This window comes from Mastomys coucha, unplaced genomic scaffold, assembly GCF_008632895.1.
Source record: "Mastomys coucha isolate ucsf_1 unplaced genomic scaffold, UCSF_Mcou_1 pScaffold22, whole genome shotgun sequence".
Lineage (NCBI taxonomy): Eukaryota > Metazoa > Chordata > Mammalia > Rodentia > Muridae > Mastomys > Mastomys coucha.
The window spans coordinates 164,509,960-164,527,130 of record NW_022196905.1 but is presented as its reverse complement, the minus strand read 5'-3'; the positions used below and the strand labels follow the sequence as shown (position 1 = coordinate 164,527,130).

Below are 17,171 nucleotides of genomic sequence, written 5' to 3'. Positions count from 1 at the left end.
AGGGGGAGAGGGAGAGGGAGAGGGAGAGGGAGAGGGAGGGAGGGAGAGTCTTGTTATGCAGCTCAGGCTGGTCTGAAACTTCCAGTCTCCTGACTGCATCCCAGGTGCTGGGACTTCAGGTAAACTCCATCACACACAAATAACTTCATATCTCCCAGCAAACACTAATGATCCTGTCAATAGGGCACCTAGGAGCTGGTGGAGAAGAAAAGGGCATTTCTTTATTTTTTGGGTGTTTTGTTTTGTTTTGAGACAGGGACTCATCTTTAACCCAGTCTGGCCCAGAACTCATTGTCCATCACAGATTGGCTTTGACTTCATGGCCATCCTCCAGTCTCAGCATCCTGAGTGATGGGGTGACAGGTGTGATCTACCATGCCTGGCTGGGAAGTGCCACTGAGCTGAAGAGAGCTGATGGTGTTCTGAGAAGTGGTGTAAAGGTTGGAAGTCATTCTGAGACAGAGCTGTTCCCAGGCATAGAGCTGTCCTAGGCTCTACAGGTGACAGAGCTGTGGGTATATTGGGCACAACCAACATGACTCATCTCCATGTTTCCTGGGGGGAGGGGGGAGGGAGTGCCAAACGTCTTGCCTGCAGCTGTCATACTAAAAGCCAGGCCTTCTTGCTGGACAGAAGAGAGCTGCCATTTGAGATGTGAGATTCCGCCCCTCCTGGGCTACCTTCTCCTCTCATCCCATTGCTAGGCTGTGTGCTCATATGCCCCCTCCCCACGCCAACGCTGTCATCCTCTCTCCTCAGCTTCTGTTCCTGCCTCAAACTTGCCCTCCAGCACTTCAGGCTGTCCCTTCCCACTACTACCCACTGGCTAAGAGACACTGTAGAGAGAGCCAAGAGTCAAGAGCAGGAATTCTGAAGCCAGACTGTTCAGGTTTGAACCCTGTTTCTGTCATTACTGACTGCCTAGTTTTGGTCAACTTACTCCGCTGCTCTTCAGCTTGGTTTCCTCTGCTGTGAGATGGGGCCGCAGCAGGACCCATCACTGTGATGTGCGCATGTCCTGATGACAGGTCCGTGGAGGACCAAGGGGTCAGGAATCACAGAAGGGTCAGGGGACATCAAGGGAGCAGGGAACACGGTGGGCTTGTGAGTATCTCGCTCTTGGAAAGTGCTGCACCTAACTTGTTTTTTTTTTTTTCTTCTAACCAGCTTTGCATTGCTCTGGCTGGATTATGAGCACTGGAGAGTGGGGGCCCCTTCTCTGAATTCCTTACAGTGTCTATCCTGGAGCTAAGCATTCCTCAGAGACACAACAGGAGAGCCTAGGTTCTAGACACACAGGCTGAGTTCCCATTCCACCTGCTCTACTGCCAGGTCCTAAGGGAGGAGCGGGCTCAAGCCTCAGAGATCAGTCCAGAGTAGGCATCCATCCTTTTTTGGGGGGCAGGGGTGGGTGGCAAACTGAGATCTAAGTGGAACAGACACAGGTCCAGCTGATCAGAACTGATGGATGTCTTTAAGCCACGCTGTCTGAGTGGAAAGTATGTCCTAGAAGGAACACAGACGGGCTCTGGCCTTTCCCCTCCTCAGCTCCTTGGAGAGTTCCGAGGGAACAGGCACGCCCATGCAGAGGGTATCAAGAACTAGTACTCTTCCCAGGCTCCTGGCACTCCCGGGGCTGCACCATGGCCGGTGCTCCAGTGCCCTTAGCTGCTCGCTGCTGCATACTGGTACAAGACCCGCTGGGGCTGCCGCGCCAATGAGCCTTGACTGCTCAGACAGAAGACAACAATGTTCTGTCTTCTTCACTCCTTGGGCCTTTCCATTGCAGGGGGTGGGGAAAGCTTGCAGGATCAGAAGAAGGCTCAGCAATGCCTCGCCCAGCGGAGTGTAGAGTCCCGCCGGTGGGGCTCCTCCTCTAAGCAGAAGCTGACCACCCTCCATTGTAGCCTGCTTTTAGATAAGATACTTATTACCTATGCTTGTATGACTTTAGAGAAGTTTGAGAAGGGTCAAAATCAGGCACCACAGCTGGACTTTCAAGATGCTTATAATCATAGGGACAGCATAGGGAAGGATACTGAGATCCTGAATTGTAGTTGAGCAGGACCGCAGCGGAGAACTCAGTCTCTCGCAGGCTCGCAAGCTTCTACTCCTGAACAATGCTCAGGCTCCGGGAGTCTGCATCTTAATACCCCAGATGACTTAATGGGATATGGATTACACTCTGAGGAAGAGCACGGTTGATCCTCACTCTGTAAAAGCCCTTCCTAAAGAATAAGGGCATCTGTCACTACACAGCAGCTCTACAAGGAAAGTGCTGACATTATTGCTGTGTGTGGATGGAATCGTGGAGTCTTAGGAAGGTCAATTGACTTGCCCCGAGTCACACTACAAACAAAACCTACCATTGGTGGAATGCCCGAGTGCATATACCTCTATTTACTCCTCGAGACACAACACCTCTCACAGTTCCTATTTGTGCCCCGCTCCCCTGCCACACCCATGCTGTGGCTGGAACCTGGGGTTTCAGGCAGGCTGATCATGTGCCCCACCACTGAGCCATACCCTGTCCTGCACACATTTTTAATTGATAAGTGACTCATATCCAGGAGAGACTGTTTTCAGCTGTTCTTGAGGAGTATGAAGCTGGAGATAGTTGAGTGACTTAAAGTCATACAGTTTGGAAACCAGGGGAGTCAAGTCTTGAATCTGGACTCCAAGGCTCATTTTTTACACTTGGAAACAAACAAGATGCATCTCCTTATTCATAGCAGTTGTGGTCTATAAAGTATAAGCATGGGATTATCAAATACTGAGTCACTGCTCCCAGGGGAAATGCAAGGTCATGCTTCCCTCAGCCAGCGACTCCATCCGCATGCTGCGTGTGTATTTCTGATGGAGGGCGGCACATCGCATGTATAGGGCTCAGTCACTCATGCTCACTCATGCTCACACCAGAGCCTCACTCATGCTCACCCCATTGCCACCAACACCAGAGCCCTCAGGAAGTCTTAGAACTCATCTTCCCTGGATAGACAGAACGTCAACGCAAACAGTGAAGCAACCACCAAAGAACACGGCAATGCACTGTGTCATTAAATAGGTTAAAAACAAAGGGCAGCATGAGAACTAGGACAAGGTGGCTCTGAGTGGATCTGAGGACGGTGCATGCCAGTCACTCCGTGCTCACCCTTGTCTGTGTGTCTGGGAATGACTGAGCACAGAAGCACCGGGTGCTCCTTTTGGATTTCAAGTTTAGGGAGTAGGCAAATGGGAAGAAGAATGACAAGAATCAGCCACCCTGACTGTAGGGTGGGGGCGGGAGGCAGTTGTGGTGGGAACGGAGCCTGAAGCCCCTTTGTAACTTCTCACTGAGGATGGGGCGCTCTTGCTGCTCTACAGCCTGGTCAGACCTGGGCAGGACCCTGCCACTGTATGCTCTTCTGCATCACTGCCCCAGTCACCCGCCCTCTGCCTGTGGTTGGCAGAGCGCTCAGTACTGTCCAAACCAGGCTGCTCAGAATTCCTCACTCCTAAGCTCATGAGGTCTGGTGGCAAATATCTCCCTCCCTTCCTTTCTCCCTCTCCCTCTCCTTTCCCCTCTTCCTCTCTCTGTCTGTCTGTCTGTTTCTCTGTAGTGTGTGTGTGTGTGGGGGGGTATGTGTGGAGGTGTCTGGTGTATGTGTGTGGTGTGTGTGAGAGTATGTGTGTGTGTGTGTATGTGAGTGTGAGTGTGTGTATGTGTGCTGTGTCTGTGTGTTTATGTTTATGTGGTGTGTGTATATGTGTGGTGTGTGAGTGTGTGTGTGGTGTATGTGTGAGAATGTGTGTATGAGTGTGTGTATGTATGTATGGTGTGGTGTGTCTGTGTGTGTGTATGTTTATGTGGTGTGTGTGTATGTGTGCTGTGTGTGTATGTGTATGTGTGGTGTGTATGTGTGTGTGTGAGGTGTGTGTGTGGTGTATGTGTGGTGTGTATGTGTGTGTGTGAGGTGTGTGTGTGGTGTATGTGTGGTGTGTATGTGTGTGTGTGTGGTGTGGTATGTGTGTATGTGTGTGATGTGGTGCATATGTGGTGTGTGTGGTGTGGTGTGTATGTATGTGTGTGTGGTGTGTTTGTGTATGTGTATGTATGTATGTGTGGTATGTATGTGTGGTGTGTGTGTCTGTGTGTGGTGTGTTTGTGTATGTGTATGTATGTGTGTGTGGTGTGTATGTGTGTTATGTATATGTGTGTGGTATGTGTGTGGTGTGTGTGTATGTGTGTGTATGTGTGGTGTGTGTGTCTGTGTGTGGTGTGTTTGTGTATGTGTATGTATGTGTGTGTGGTGTGTATGTGTGTTATGTATATGTGTGTGGTGTGTGTGTATGTGTGTGTATGTGTGGTCTGTGTGTCTGTGTGTGGTGTGTATGTGTGTATGTATGGTGTGGTGGTGTGTCTGTGTGTTTATGCTTATGTGGTGTGTGTCTCTGTGTGACATGTGTGTATGAGTGGTGTGTGGTGGGGTATGGTGTGTGTGTGGTATGATGTGTCTGTGTGTTTGTGTTTATGTGATATGTATGTGGTGTATATGTGTGTGTGGTGTATATGTGTGTGTGGTGTGTATGTGTGGTGTGGAGTGTGTGTGTGTGTTGGGGTGAGGGGCATGCCAGCTACAGCAAGTCAATGAACCCTTCTCCTTCCTTCTGCCCTGCCCTTCAGCTGCCTTCCTGCTGCCTCCTGTTGAGGACTTGGTAGTCTCAGCCAACGAACACAAGTGCAAGTCCAGTTGCCACCCCAGGAAAGCCGGGGCCGAAGAAGACATCTACCCTCCCTCCTTCGCTCCCTTCCTCCCTCCTTTAAAAATTACTCGAACCTTTGAGTCATTTCCAGGCCAGGATCGAGAGCTAATGTTGGCCTTTAAATCTGCAGCCAGGCAGGACCCTCCCGGCAGTGCTGGGGTTAACTCTGTGACCTCCTTAGAGCTGCTGAGCAGTCAGGGCTAATTTTACTCTCCTATCAGCTCTGCCAACCCTCATATTGTCCAAGTGCTGAGATATGTTGAGAAGCATCAACTCAGCACTTCTGCTGGCCTAGGAGGCTGTGCAGGCCCTGCTTTTTGCAGAACACAGAAAACCAGTGACTGCCTGCTGCTGGGCTCTGGAGCTGGGCCCTGAGGGTTCGGGGGTGGGGGGCCATAACCCAGTTAGTGCTGTGCATGGGGCAGAGGCTGCGAAGCTCGCTTGTTCCCCGCTGTCTCCCACCCCGATGCATCTTGTACTGAGCTGCCCCGAGCTGAGCAGTGAAGGGCCTCGGGGCAGCTCAGTACAGGACCCCTCAGGGAGGGCAAGATCAGAGCTGGCTGCGGAGGCTCTCGGGCACTGCAGCCTGCTGGAGAGCTTCACTGCATAGCCTGGCCCACTGCCCTGACGCACACCTGTCACACATTAGAACAGTCCTCAGCCACGGAGACCCTCTTGGCTCTCAGAGAAGATAGTTCGTGTGCCTCGGATCTGCTAACTTAGCTCCTTCTCAGACATCAGGCGGGCAGCCTTGTTCTCAGAACAGTAAGAGAATTAAAGCCATGGCAGGTTAGGACTCCAGTGAGCCTTAAGGTTTAGTCCTAGCGTGCTTTCTGATCATGCGTGGTGAGACATCACAGGCTCAACAGTCTCTGCTACGTTCTGAGGCATTCCGGCCACCAACCTCGGAGTCCAGTGCTGGGTTTCTAACAGGGAATACCAAGATCTGCAGAGTACTTTTCACACTTCAAAGCACTATTTTAACATTATACTGGGACAGCCAGGCATGGCGGTGCATGCCTTTAATTCCAGCACAGAGGCAGATGGATCTATGTGGGTTCGAGGCTAGCCTGGACTATATAGCAAGTTTCAGGACAGCAAGGGTTATAGAGAGAGACCATGTTTATAACTAAATTGCATAGGGACTGGAGGTATGGTTCAGAGGCAGAATGCATACCCATGAGGCTCTGGCTCCACCGGCTAACCCAGCCAAAAAAGACAAAGGAAAATATAAACAAGCCAAATGAAACCGAGCCCCTGATTTTGTGTACCCTCCAGCAGACTGGTGTCAAAGGAGAGGCACCCGCCTGTGAAAGGAAGCTGAGGGGTGGAGAGTGGCTAGTGTGAGGAGCGGGAATCTGAGAACCTGGTTGTAGCTCTGAACTGACCGAGTGCAAGGATGGGGTGGCTGGGGAGCAGCAAGCAGCTACCTTATCAAGGACCATGCAGCAAGGACGAGAAGGCCACTGTTACCTCCCACGGGGCTACTTGAAGAGAGGTCACTGTTTGCCCCTTTTCAGGCTGGCCCGCTTCACTATTTGAGCCCCCTTCCTGCCCTCTATCAGGTCCGGCTGGAGTCCACTCCCTCTTAGCTCCACCTGGAGACAGCATCAGAGACAGAAAGTAGGAAATCACATAGGCAGATGAGCAAGCACAGGCAAGGAGGTGAAAAGGGACAGGACAGCAAGGAGGAGGTGAGAACACCGGTCCATCCGCCAGAAAGGTAGCCAGGGGTAGCATTGCGACCCCGAGTAGAGGCGAGGTGAGGCGGAGGTGAACCTGCTGCGGCCTCAGGGAGGAGGGCGGGCTGCAGCGCCTCTGTACCTTAGTGAGCTTCATAAAGGACTCAATGTCCGCTTCCAGATCCCCAGGGTCTGCCAGGGGTCCCACAACAATCACCTCCTCCTGCTGCTGGGTGTCGATGGCGCCAGACGAGTCCACCTGCCGAACGACTTTGCGAATGATCTGGAAAAGAGAGGAAGAGAAGGAGGGCTGGTCAAACGGTCAGGACAGCGTTTGAGCAGAGGCATCAGGAGGAGGGGCCATGGCCCCCTGTCCCTTGGAGCCAAGAAGAGGCCTTTCTCTGCTGTCATCTATGGGGAATGTCGGTGGAGCTTGAGTTGGGGAGCATGGCTGGCAGGCTCTGTCAACCCTGCCTCGGCCTCAACTCTGCCTCGGCCTCCGCTATCCCATTGTGTTCCTTGGAATGGATGGAAGCTTGCCCTGACTTTCGTGCCTCTGCAGTGCCTAACCAGTGACAGAGACAACCTTTTTTACCTATATGTGTCTCTGTGTTCATTTATCCATAATGGGAGATGAACATAAACCATGGCTTAGGCCCTTAGAGAGGGGCAAGGACAGATGGGCCGCCATTCCCTATGTGAACAGCGGCGGCCCTAGTGACACACACACACACACACACACACACACACACACACACCATGTCCTGCTCTTTCCCATTACCTTATGGGGCAATGTCTGCCAGGCAACGCAAGCTCATCATGTCGAGGTATGCGGCCAGTTTAATGAGTTCCTACAGTCCTTCTGTTAGGGGAGCTCCCCAGGACAGTTCCCTGCTCCCTATCAGCTCACTCAGGGCCAGGCTTCACAGGACTAGGCCTATGTGTTTCATGGGAGCTGGCCCCTCTGGAATAGGGCAGCTGGAACTCTTTACCCCGAGTTAAGCTTTGAGGTTATACGGCCCTCAGTGTCCGATTGCGGAGGACCCGGAGGTTTCAGCTCTCTCGAGTTACCCTGAATCCCTGGGGTGTGTGTGGGGGTCCCAGCCTGCCTACCCTGTTCGCACAGCAGCAAGAAGCCGCCCTAAGCTGAGCCCCTCTGCCTCTCTGCTTTTACTCTCCCCCAGTTTCTCCTCTGAGCAGAGGTTCTGTACTTACCTTCTTGGTGACAATGTTGCCCTGCTCATCTGTGAATTGTTCCTCTGTCACATGCTCTCCTGGAATATTCTGAAGCTCATCCCCCTGGAATTAGAAGAGGGGAAAGACCCAGACTGGTAAGTGGGATTTTCCTAATAAGAGCAGAAGACGAGGAAATGCAAGGGAGTGGCGGCAGCAGCCGTGTCCAATCAAGTCCGCGAACAGCCCTGGCCAAACAAGGGCTCCCACGCTCTCCCAGCACCATGTTGGGTCATGAGCCCTGAGACAGGCTGGAGCCAGAACCCACAAGAGCTTTGTGTGCTTGATCATTGTGGTGGCAACAATACTGGGTGATTGTGCAAGTTTCTGAAGGCCCCCTAGAGAAGTCAGGGGGGAATGCCACAGACATCGCAGCCCCGGAGGGTGTCTTGAGGTCTGAAGTTGGCTCTCCACACAGAATGAGAGCACACCTCCAGAGCTGAGCTTCCTCCACTATCCGCTGCTGGGTACTGAGGCAGTTCTGAACAGGTACCACATGCGGCTATGGCTCCCAGCACAGAATGTAACCAAAGAGGCCTTCCTGCCCTTAAATCCTTGTCATATCTCCTGACTTGAGTTGGTATTCTCTCAGCATCACCACACATGCACCACCACAGAGTCCCCTCAGACTGTCCTCTGGCACCCGAGGTCCGGCCCGCTACCCTCCGCTTGCCTGGCGTTACCTTCAGGAAGACCCGACGGCGGACCACCCTGGTGGAGATGGTCTCCTCATCATCACTCAGACCCTCGCTCTCCCCCAGCTCTTTGTCCAGTTCCTGGTGGATGTGCTTTAGCACAAAGCACAGGGAACCTTTGACAATGTGCATCACATTCTGACAGCTGACCAGGAAGAAGCCTAGCGACACCAGCGTGACGAGGAGCTGTGTGATGAAGGTCCACATCCTCCTCTGCTCCCTGTCCTCAGCAGCCTGGCCCTCCAGGGACCCGGGGCACCAGGGGCCCAGCTGCTGTGGAGATGATCCAGTTTCTCATTCTCCTCTTGGACTCCTGAAGTCCCCAGCAAGCCCTTCCATTGTGTCTTTATCCTCTTTTCTCTTTATCTCCTGTTTATTCTAAACCGGAGACCAAACGATCTCCCCCGATCGACTCTCTCAGCTGGGATGGCGTGACCCAAATGTCCTTCCTGCCAAACGGCCCGGGATCTCTCCTCACACCCCAGAGGACGTCAGCCTTCTATAATTTTAGAAATTTTAGCTCTCAAGCCAGCTGCTGGAGCTGTCCAACTGGGATGAGTGGAGGCAGCAGGTGCTGTGTCTTGCTAGGGCTCAAGAAGCACACGTCAAAGTCACCGTAGAGAGGGAAACCAGGCTTGTCTATGGGAGTCAGAGGGAAAGTCTCTCATTCAGGGACTCCATAAAACAAGATGTCCCAAGAACCTGGCTACGTTTTGTGTCTCTCTGAGCACAAAGTAATAGTAAATGGGAGCTAAGCAAACTATTTCCCTCAAAGGGCTCATTATCTATCATCCCTGGGGGTCTGTCAAACATCTATGCTGGGGAGCAGTCAACCACGCGGCGGTGGGTCCCACAACACCGAGGCAGTGGCATCTCCATTTCTAAGCGGTTGTGTGACCCTGCACACTTGCTCTGGCTGCAAGAATGTGGGACCGGAACCAAGAGCTCTGGACACTCCCAGCTCTAGTTAGTCATGTGACCATCAGCCTCTTCCTTGTGCTGTCCTCCTGTATAATTCAGGGGTCAAACACAGGCTCTCAGTCAGAAGCATTCTTCCCATGATAAGCTCTGCTCCTCAGCCTCTCCCCCATGGGGGCAGAGGAAGCAGTGTGAAGGGAACGACTGTGCTTTTTCTCCGGGGACTCAGCAGTCCTAGTGACCGTGATGGGCGTGACGGTGCTTGGGCGGAGCTTTCATTCTTGGGTGAAACAGGAATAAGTAGGTATTGGGACAGCTTGTAGGGAGGAACAAGCTGGGAGGACAGGGTCTGTGGTTAAAAGATGGCAGGCTGCCAGACTTGTGTCAGCGCACACACTTGGCAGATAGGCTTTCCAAATCAAACTCTGTGTGATTCCTAGCAGTGATTTAGAGCAGTGTCTCAGGAACACTGGAAAACCAGAGTGTTTGGAGTTAACCAAAGGCGAAGAAGAGAGAGGAAGGATAGGGCAAGGGAGGGTGAGGTGTGGCCCCTGATGCTGGCTGAGGAAGCTGACTGTGTAAGGGACACAGGTCATGTGCATCCTATACACACCCATTACAGAAGGATAAGGATGCACCATCAGCAAGGACACCCAGGAGATCCATATTCACAAGGTGCCCGGCGCTGTTCAAAATGATATGTGGGGAGAGAGGATGAGGGTGCCTGTGCAGATGAAAGGAGACTGGTCCTGACTGGGTAGCTGTGTGACTGGAGAGTGGAAGGGAAGACAACAAAGGCAAAACCAGAAAGGGGGGATCAAGGGAGGGAGAGAGGGGGATAGGATGGTTAGAGGGGGAAGACCCAGAATGCCATCCTGGAGGGAAGGGAGCTATTGCTGCCCTACTACCTCAGAACCCAGAAGCCACCCAGAGTGCAGAAGTCCAGGGGAGTGCTGGGGGATCCTCCGTTCACTCTTTCTATCACCAATGGGGACACGGATCCGAAACACAGCAGCTGGAGCATGGTCACCCAGACCGGAGAGAGAGTGGGTCCTATGTGGCCACTATAGTTCTTGAGAACCACCCTGCCTTGTTCTCTCTCCTCATTCATTGAGGCAGGTTCTTTCTATCACGTGGTTTGCTGACATGGCCCGCTTAGCTAGGCAGCTGGCTATGGGATCCCTGTGTCTCCACCTTCTGAGGTACAGCCATCCAAGACGGGTGTGGGTCCTGGGGAGTCCATCTCTATGCCTTATCTTTGTCCAGCTAGCTCTTAAGTATTAAGCCATCTTCCCGGCTACCAAAATTTCAATTTTTAGTGACAGTTATCCCTTAATATCCAAGAGAAACTGAACTGGTTCTGGGACCCTCATGGGTATCAAAACGTACGGATGCTCAGTTTTCTCCTGCGAAGTGGTACGGCATTGCTCAGAGCTCGCACACACCCTCTTCCATAGTTTCTATCATCTGGAGACTACTCAGCTTCTCTCAACCCCAGATTCTTCCTAGACTGTGATGGCCAGGAGTCATGGTGTGCATCTGCCATCTCAGCGCTTGAGGCTGAGGCACTCCTACGCTGCATAGTGTTCCAAAACCAAAACTGAAGCACCAGACAAGAAAGCCGTGGCTTTGAGCCACCCAGACTTTCCCCAAATCCCACTGCACAAGCAAGGCCTGTGGCACTCTAACATCAGCAGTAGAGTGTAGGAATGGATGCTGATCGCTGTGGCACACGCCCTTCCCTCCCAAACAAGAAGTCAAGACAGCTGGAGGGTAGAAAGTGACATCGCCACCAGTAAACATGCCTGGCTCAGGGCCTGAGTCCCGAGCTTCTAAAACTAGCAAGAACAAGAGGAATGGAGAGATGGCTCAGCAGCTGACAGTGTATGGTGTCCAAGCCTGGTGACTTGAGTCCACCAGGATCCGTGTAAAGGTGACTCTAAAAGTTGTCTTCTGACCTTTACATACAATATGTGGACACATGCCTACCCCTACATCATGTGTACACACCCATGCATATATCCACACTAAATAAAGAGCAAACATATAAAAGAACAAGCGAGTTGCCCCTCAGTGGCTCTCACCTGCACCTCTTGAGAGAAGGCGCTCTCGGATGCCCACAGACTTGGTTCCTTGTCAGCCTTGGGGCTGCCGGTCTCAGGTGGCCCCCTCTGCACATGCTCCATGGTAGACACCAGCACCTGCTCATATTCTTGAAGTGCGCCGGGCTCCGGCCCTTGGATGGTGGTGATCCTTCTCTGGAATGAGTGTGGGCCTTGCGTGACCTCCTCTTGCCAGGAGCTTTGTGCGGCTTCTTGTGGATATGGCACTGTGGGACCCTGTTTATCCCAGTCCAGTGTTCTGGGGTCCAGGACAGGTGATAGGTGGCCAGGGAGAGAGAAAGGACAGTTGTTCTCTTGCGGTCTCAGTCTCTGTTGCCCCCTTTCCCCACTGACCTCGACTTATCGAGGATACACTGGGTAGTGTCCTCTAACCCCGAGGGCTGGGAGATGGAAAAGCCCGTGAAGATGTGTATGTGCCTATTCGTACTTCTAGAACGATAGGCCACGGATACCAGAATCCCTCCCTTTATGTGACTTCCTCCCTTCTCCAACTCGCAGAGCATTTTGCTCACAGTGATGACCAAGTCGCTGGGTTCCCCATGCCCGTTATTTCCTATCCTCCAGATTGTGACTTTTATCTTTCTCGCCACCTTCCAGCTCACTCCCACGGGACAGCCCTCATCTGGCAAAGCCACCACTCCCTTCTTCTGTAGGCTCCAGAGTGCCCTGTGCCTAGCATCCCCTTCCTCTCAGGCACTCCTCGGAGCCCCTGTTAGCCCTTCCTAACTTCCAGGACTCCCACCCCTCAGGGCATCCCAGGGTTCAAACCCACATGTATGGTCTGTCCGCAGCGTGTATTCTACCTGGTCTCATGGCTTCCCCATGCTCCATCTGAAGTTCCAGAGCATGAATGTGCCTGGTCACTCATCAGTGAGGGACACCTGGTCCTCCGTGTCCCTTTGCCCTCTCCTATTCTCCATGCTATATAAGCCAATAAACCATTCTGCTTAGACTTTCAAAATACATCTGGAGCCCAACTACTCTCAGTGCTGTCTCCTGGTCCCCATTTATCCCTGATGCTCCTGGTCACCATCAGGTTCTCCCCTGGGCAAAGCCCTCCACCTCTGCCTCACCCAGAGGCAGCCACAGGCTTTGGGGGACCCCACTGCCTAACATGTCAAGCCCAGTTCTCTTCCTGGTCTCATCTCTTTGCTCTGCCCCATATGCAATGACATTCTCATTGTCACTGATGTAAGAAGCCAGGCACAATCTACCCTATGCCCCGAGGGGCACGTTCCTCTACACCTGTGGCTCACCTTTTGGTTCTCTGAGGTCCTGTTGGACAGTCGCCCACTCAGAGCCTTCTCTGTCACCTCATCTGTAATTCTGGTCACTGCCCTTCCCATAGACAGCCCTGCCTCGCGCCCCACTCCCTGCCTTGCCTCTCTACTCATCACCTGTCATTACCCAGCAAACTTTCTGTCTGTAGTTTCTATTTACCTTCTTATTTAAAAATTCCTATTTTTTCCATTCTCATGCTTATGTGTTACGCATGTGGGCATGTATTTGTTTGCATGTGTGGACACACGTGTGTATGGGTGCTCATGCACGTGTGTGTGTGTGTGTGTGTGTGTGTGTGTGTATGTGTGTGTGTGTGCTTGCGCACGTTTGAGGCCCGAGATCCACAGTGAGAACCATCCTCCCTTGTTCTCTCTCCTCATTCATTGAGGCAGGTTCTTTCTATCACGTGGTTTGCTGATATGGCCGGTTTAGCTAGGCAGCTGGCTACGGGATCTCTGTGTCTCTACCTTCTGAGACACAGTCATCCAAGACGGGTGTGGGTCCTGGGGAGTCCATCTCTATGCCTCATCTTTGTGCAGCTAGCTCTTAAGTATTAAGCCATCTTCCCGGCTACCAAAATTTCATTTTTAGTGACAGTTGTCCCTTAACATCCACAAGAGACTAGTTCTGTGACCCTCGTGGATATCAAAATGCACGGAAGCTCCAATTTCTTCTGCAAAGTGGTACGGCATTACGCAGAACCCACACACCCCCTTTCACAGTTTCTATCAACTGGAGACGACTTATCATCTCCAATAGGATGGAATGCTATACAAACGGCTGGGATACTGCACTGTGTAAGGTGCGGCAGGAAATACCCGTACTTGTTGAGTGTAGCTGCCGTACATAGTTGAAGCCATGACTTTGGAAACCATGAGTATGAAGCCAGGGTGACTTCAAAGGGCAGCTACAATGCTGATTATATTTACAGTATCTTGTTGCCTGTCAGTTTCCCCACTAGAACACTCTTGCAGGCAGATACGTCTCTGATTTCTTCGCTGCCTTTTTTTGTAGGAGCCTGGCACATAGTAAATGCTCAGAAAGTAAGGTTAATGAATGAGTGAATGAACTGCGCCTGTCCACATTGGATGCTGACCATACAGCCAGGGACTGACCCAACCAGGCTGGATCCTGCCTGCGGTGAGCCTACTGCTCTAGCAGAGAGGCACCCAGCAGTCAGGAAGTGCTGAATAGCTGCCTGCTGAGTGAGTGGCCACACATGCCACAGGCACCTCACCGTAACCCTCACAACTCCGTCTGTCTGAATCGTCAACTAATCAAAGAATGATTTTAGGAAGTGACATGGATTCTTTGCCATCTCCTTATGCAAGCACTTCCTCCCACACTGGCCCATTCTGAGGACTCCAGGAATAGCCGGGGAAGGCTTCAGAGGAAAGAAGAAAAGAGCTGAGCTGGTCCCTGGCCTGACCATACCTGAGCTTCTGATGAATCTGAGGTGTGTACTACCTGCTTCAACCACATGAGCCACTATGCTTTACAGAGAACTCATAAAGCTAAACAACATGATCAAACAAAGGGTCTCTACACCAGTGCAGGGACAGACATTCAACTCATGTCTGCACTCCTCTCTACCAGCCCTGAGCCTTTGTCTATACTCAGCACAGAGCTGGGGTCAGTGTCTGCAGAGATACAGGACTCTGGTGTCAAGAACCCTAACATGCTAAGCCCCAGCATCATGGCATAGCCGCAAATCCAACAGTGCATCTCCTAGACTCACAGTACCATGCCCCAAATCCTCTCTGCATTTCTCCTGCTGGCCACAACAGGCAGGAAACTGGTCTTTCCGATGGCTGGTGGCTTCAGAGGCATTCATATTTAGGATACAGGATGCAGCAGCAACCAAACCTTCCGCCTGTGCCCAGTGCCAGGATAGTTGGCCCCAAAGCCCAGGAAGACAGAAGAGAGACCCACAGACCATCCTTACCTGGCCTGGCTTCTGTCCAGCACCTGCCTCACTGAGGGTGAGTCTGTGATTCTGGCATGAACTCGCTGCTGGCCTGAAACAAGAGACACTTCAGTCTCCGTGTCCTGCTCTGTGCCTGAGACTTCCTGCCTCTTCTTTTCTGACCTCTGACCTTCCTCCTGACCTAGCAAATCTGCCAGGCCATTTGTGGCATCTGAATCCACTGTGTCGTCCTCCACCAGGTCCTGAGAGCCCAGCTCCGGGCCCTGCGTGTCCTCTGAGTGTGCCCCCTCCAACTTCCACTCTGGTATGGCGTCAGAGTCCTCGGCCTTGCTGCACTCCAGAGAGGAGTCCTCAGCAGTGACCAGGGAGGGTGTGAGGCCCGCAGACCACACCTGCATGTCAGACATCTCCAGCATGGTGTCATGCTCCGTGGCCGCCAGGGGGATGGCGTCTATGACGGCCACTTCGTTCCAGTACTGGTCTGCACACAGTGGAGAGGGAAGAGCGTAGTGCAGGGAGGCAGGGGACAGCAGCTCGTCCTGCAACGAGGAGTAACCTGCAAGGGCAGACAGAGGGCAACATGCTCCAGAAGCGGTTCTTGTCACACGCGCTCACGTGCAGGACCACACACACTTACACACAGGCACGGCCACAGAGAGGCATGCACATTCAGGGCAGGGGCTTTCCAAGCTCCAAGTCCAAAGCTCAGGCCTTGTGGCTAATGCCGGGACCCCCTGGCAAGAGAAACAAGGCTCTGACCTGGATGGGGGGCAGCCAAGGGGGTGAGGGTAGAGAAGGGGGCTCCTTTGCTGGAGGGCAAAGAAACACGATTGAAATTTATTCTTATCCAGCTCAGAGCACTAGATAAAGGAAGCTTTATCCAAAGGACTTGTGCTCCGATCTGTCCTGATCGATCAGATGAAAGCCCCAGTCTCCGTGGCTGGCGGAGGAAAGGATGCTCTTGGCTCAGTCTTTCGAGTCCTGTTAGGAATGTACCTTGTGGGGAAAGTGCGGCCCACCCAGGATCAGGGTCAGTAACAAGGCTGCCCTGGAGGGGTCTGACAGGGTACACTGAACATCCACAGACCTCAGTGCGGTGGTCAAGTGGGAAACAGGCTTCTGGTTTGGCATGAAGTGACTTTTCCTCAAGGTGCATATTGGTTCCACAAACTCTGAATGATCTACAGTGGCACAGGTGAGGGTTCTAAGGGGTCAAAAATGGCGCAAGGTCAGAGGGCACCATGGGTTCCAGCACACCTGCCCGCAGTGCTTCTATAGGCCCTGAGCTACCCCCCCAGCTCTGCTTCAGCAGGGACCCAGGACAGCTTGAGGTTGGCAGCCTGCTCCTACGCCTGTTCTACGCTTTGCAAAGGAGTCCTTGACAGTGTGTACACGGCCTTGACCTTGGCTCCCTGCTGTTCAGATGTGACTGCGAGTGGACCGAGAGGCGTGCCTGCCCGTGGAGAGTTTGTGTGGTCGGTGGTCCGTCAGTGTTCCCTCAGAGGTGCTCCAAGCCTCCTGCATCCAGGAATCAAAACGAGGTCCTTTCATTTTCAGGAGAGTAGGTGCTAATCTAGAGACAGACTTTTCTATCTGGCACACTGTGTCTGAGGACCTGGCATGTGCCTACAACTGTTAAAGACCCAAGAGAACAAAGGGTTCGTGTGAGTGTGTGTGTGTGCAAGTGTGTGAGTGTGTGTGAGGGGCATTTGGATGCACGTGTACAATAAGGTAGGGCTACAGTGTTCTGGGGCCTTCCACTATCTAGTCCCCCAAGCCGTATGTCCAAACCTCTCAATCCACCAGCCCCTTCCTAGTACACACAGTCTCTAAGCCAGGCCTTTAGTCTCATACTCTAGATCTTCATTCTTATCCTTAAGGCCTAGCTAGCCTGGTGTCTCTCAGCTCTAGGCATTGGCTCTCCCGTGCTCTCTGTGTCTAGTAGCACTGTCTCCACTTAATCTTCACTCCTCCATGTGCTCAGCCAAAACATATTCACCAATGTCCGATTCTTCGGCAGGCGCTGTGCTAATGGGTTGGGAGATGCATGCACACATGCACACACGGAGGCAGGGTCTCTCTTTAAACACTGCTACTAGTGCGGGTCTCCCGGTAAATGCTTTCAGGTTTTGCATGTCTGGAAGAATCTTTCTTTTTGCTTTAATTTCACTTCTAACTTATTATTATTATTTTGATACAGGGTCTCATTATGTACATGGCTGACCAGAAATTTGCTATATAAATTAAGCTGTGCTGAAACTTGAGGCCAACTTTTTGCCTTTTCCTTCTGAATGCTGAGGTTACAGGCATGGCCACTAAACTTGGCTTTTGTTGTTGTTGCTGCTGTTTCTCTCCTTACAACATAGTCCACGTTGGCTTCCAACTTGCTATATAGCTCATGTTGGCTTTGAAATTTCTTCTTCTTCTTCCTCCTTCTCCTCCTCTTCTTCCTTCTCTTCCTCTTCCTCCTCCTCCTCTTCCTCTTCCTCTCCTTCCTCCTCCTCTTCCTCCTCCCCCTCTTCTTCCTCCTCCCCCTCTTCCTCCTCCTCCTCTTCTTCTTCCTCTTCCT

General features: G+C 52.3%; 1 protein-coding gene across 18 annotated transcripts in view; it reads right to left on the bottom strand.

Moving 5' to 3' along the window:
• Ank1 (ankyrin 1) overlaps positions 1 to 17,171 on the bottom strand; it is a 180,533-nt gene that overhangs the window by 3,019 nt on the left and 160,343 nt on the right. For 4 of the 18 annotated variants that reach the window (XM_031339269.1, XM_031339271.1, XM_031339278.1 and 1 more), the window contains 5 exons: positions 14,621 to 15,158; positions 11,356 to 11,632; positions 7,641 to 7,724; positions 6,643 to 6,708; positions 6,217 to 6,341 (listed from right to left, as the gene is read on the bottom strand). In XM_031339269.1, the coding sequence (XP_031195129.1) occupies positions 6,243 to 6,341; positions 6,643 to 6,708; positions 7,641 to 7,724; positions 11,356 to 11,632; positions 14,621 to 15,158 (1,064 nt within the window). In that variant the 3' untranslated portion in view covers positions 6,217 to 6,242. Of the gene's footprint in view, positions 1 to 6,216; positions 6,342 to 6,567; positions 6,709 to 7,640; positions 7,725 to 8,341; positions 9,094 to 11,355; positions 11,633 to 14,620; positions 15,159 to 15,755; positions 15,807 to 16,085; positions 16,121 to 17,171 lie in introns of those variants that run through there. The other 14 variants (XM_031339268.1, XM_031339270.1, XM_031339277.1 and 11 more) reach the window with 10 other exon arrangements.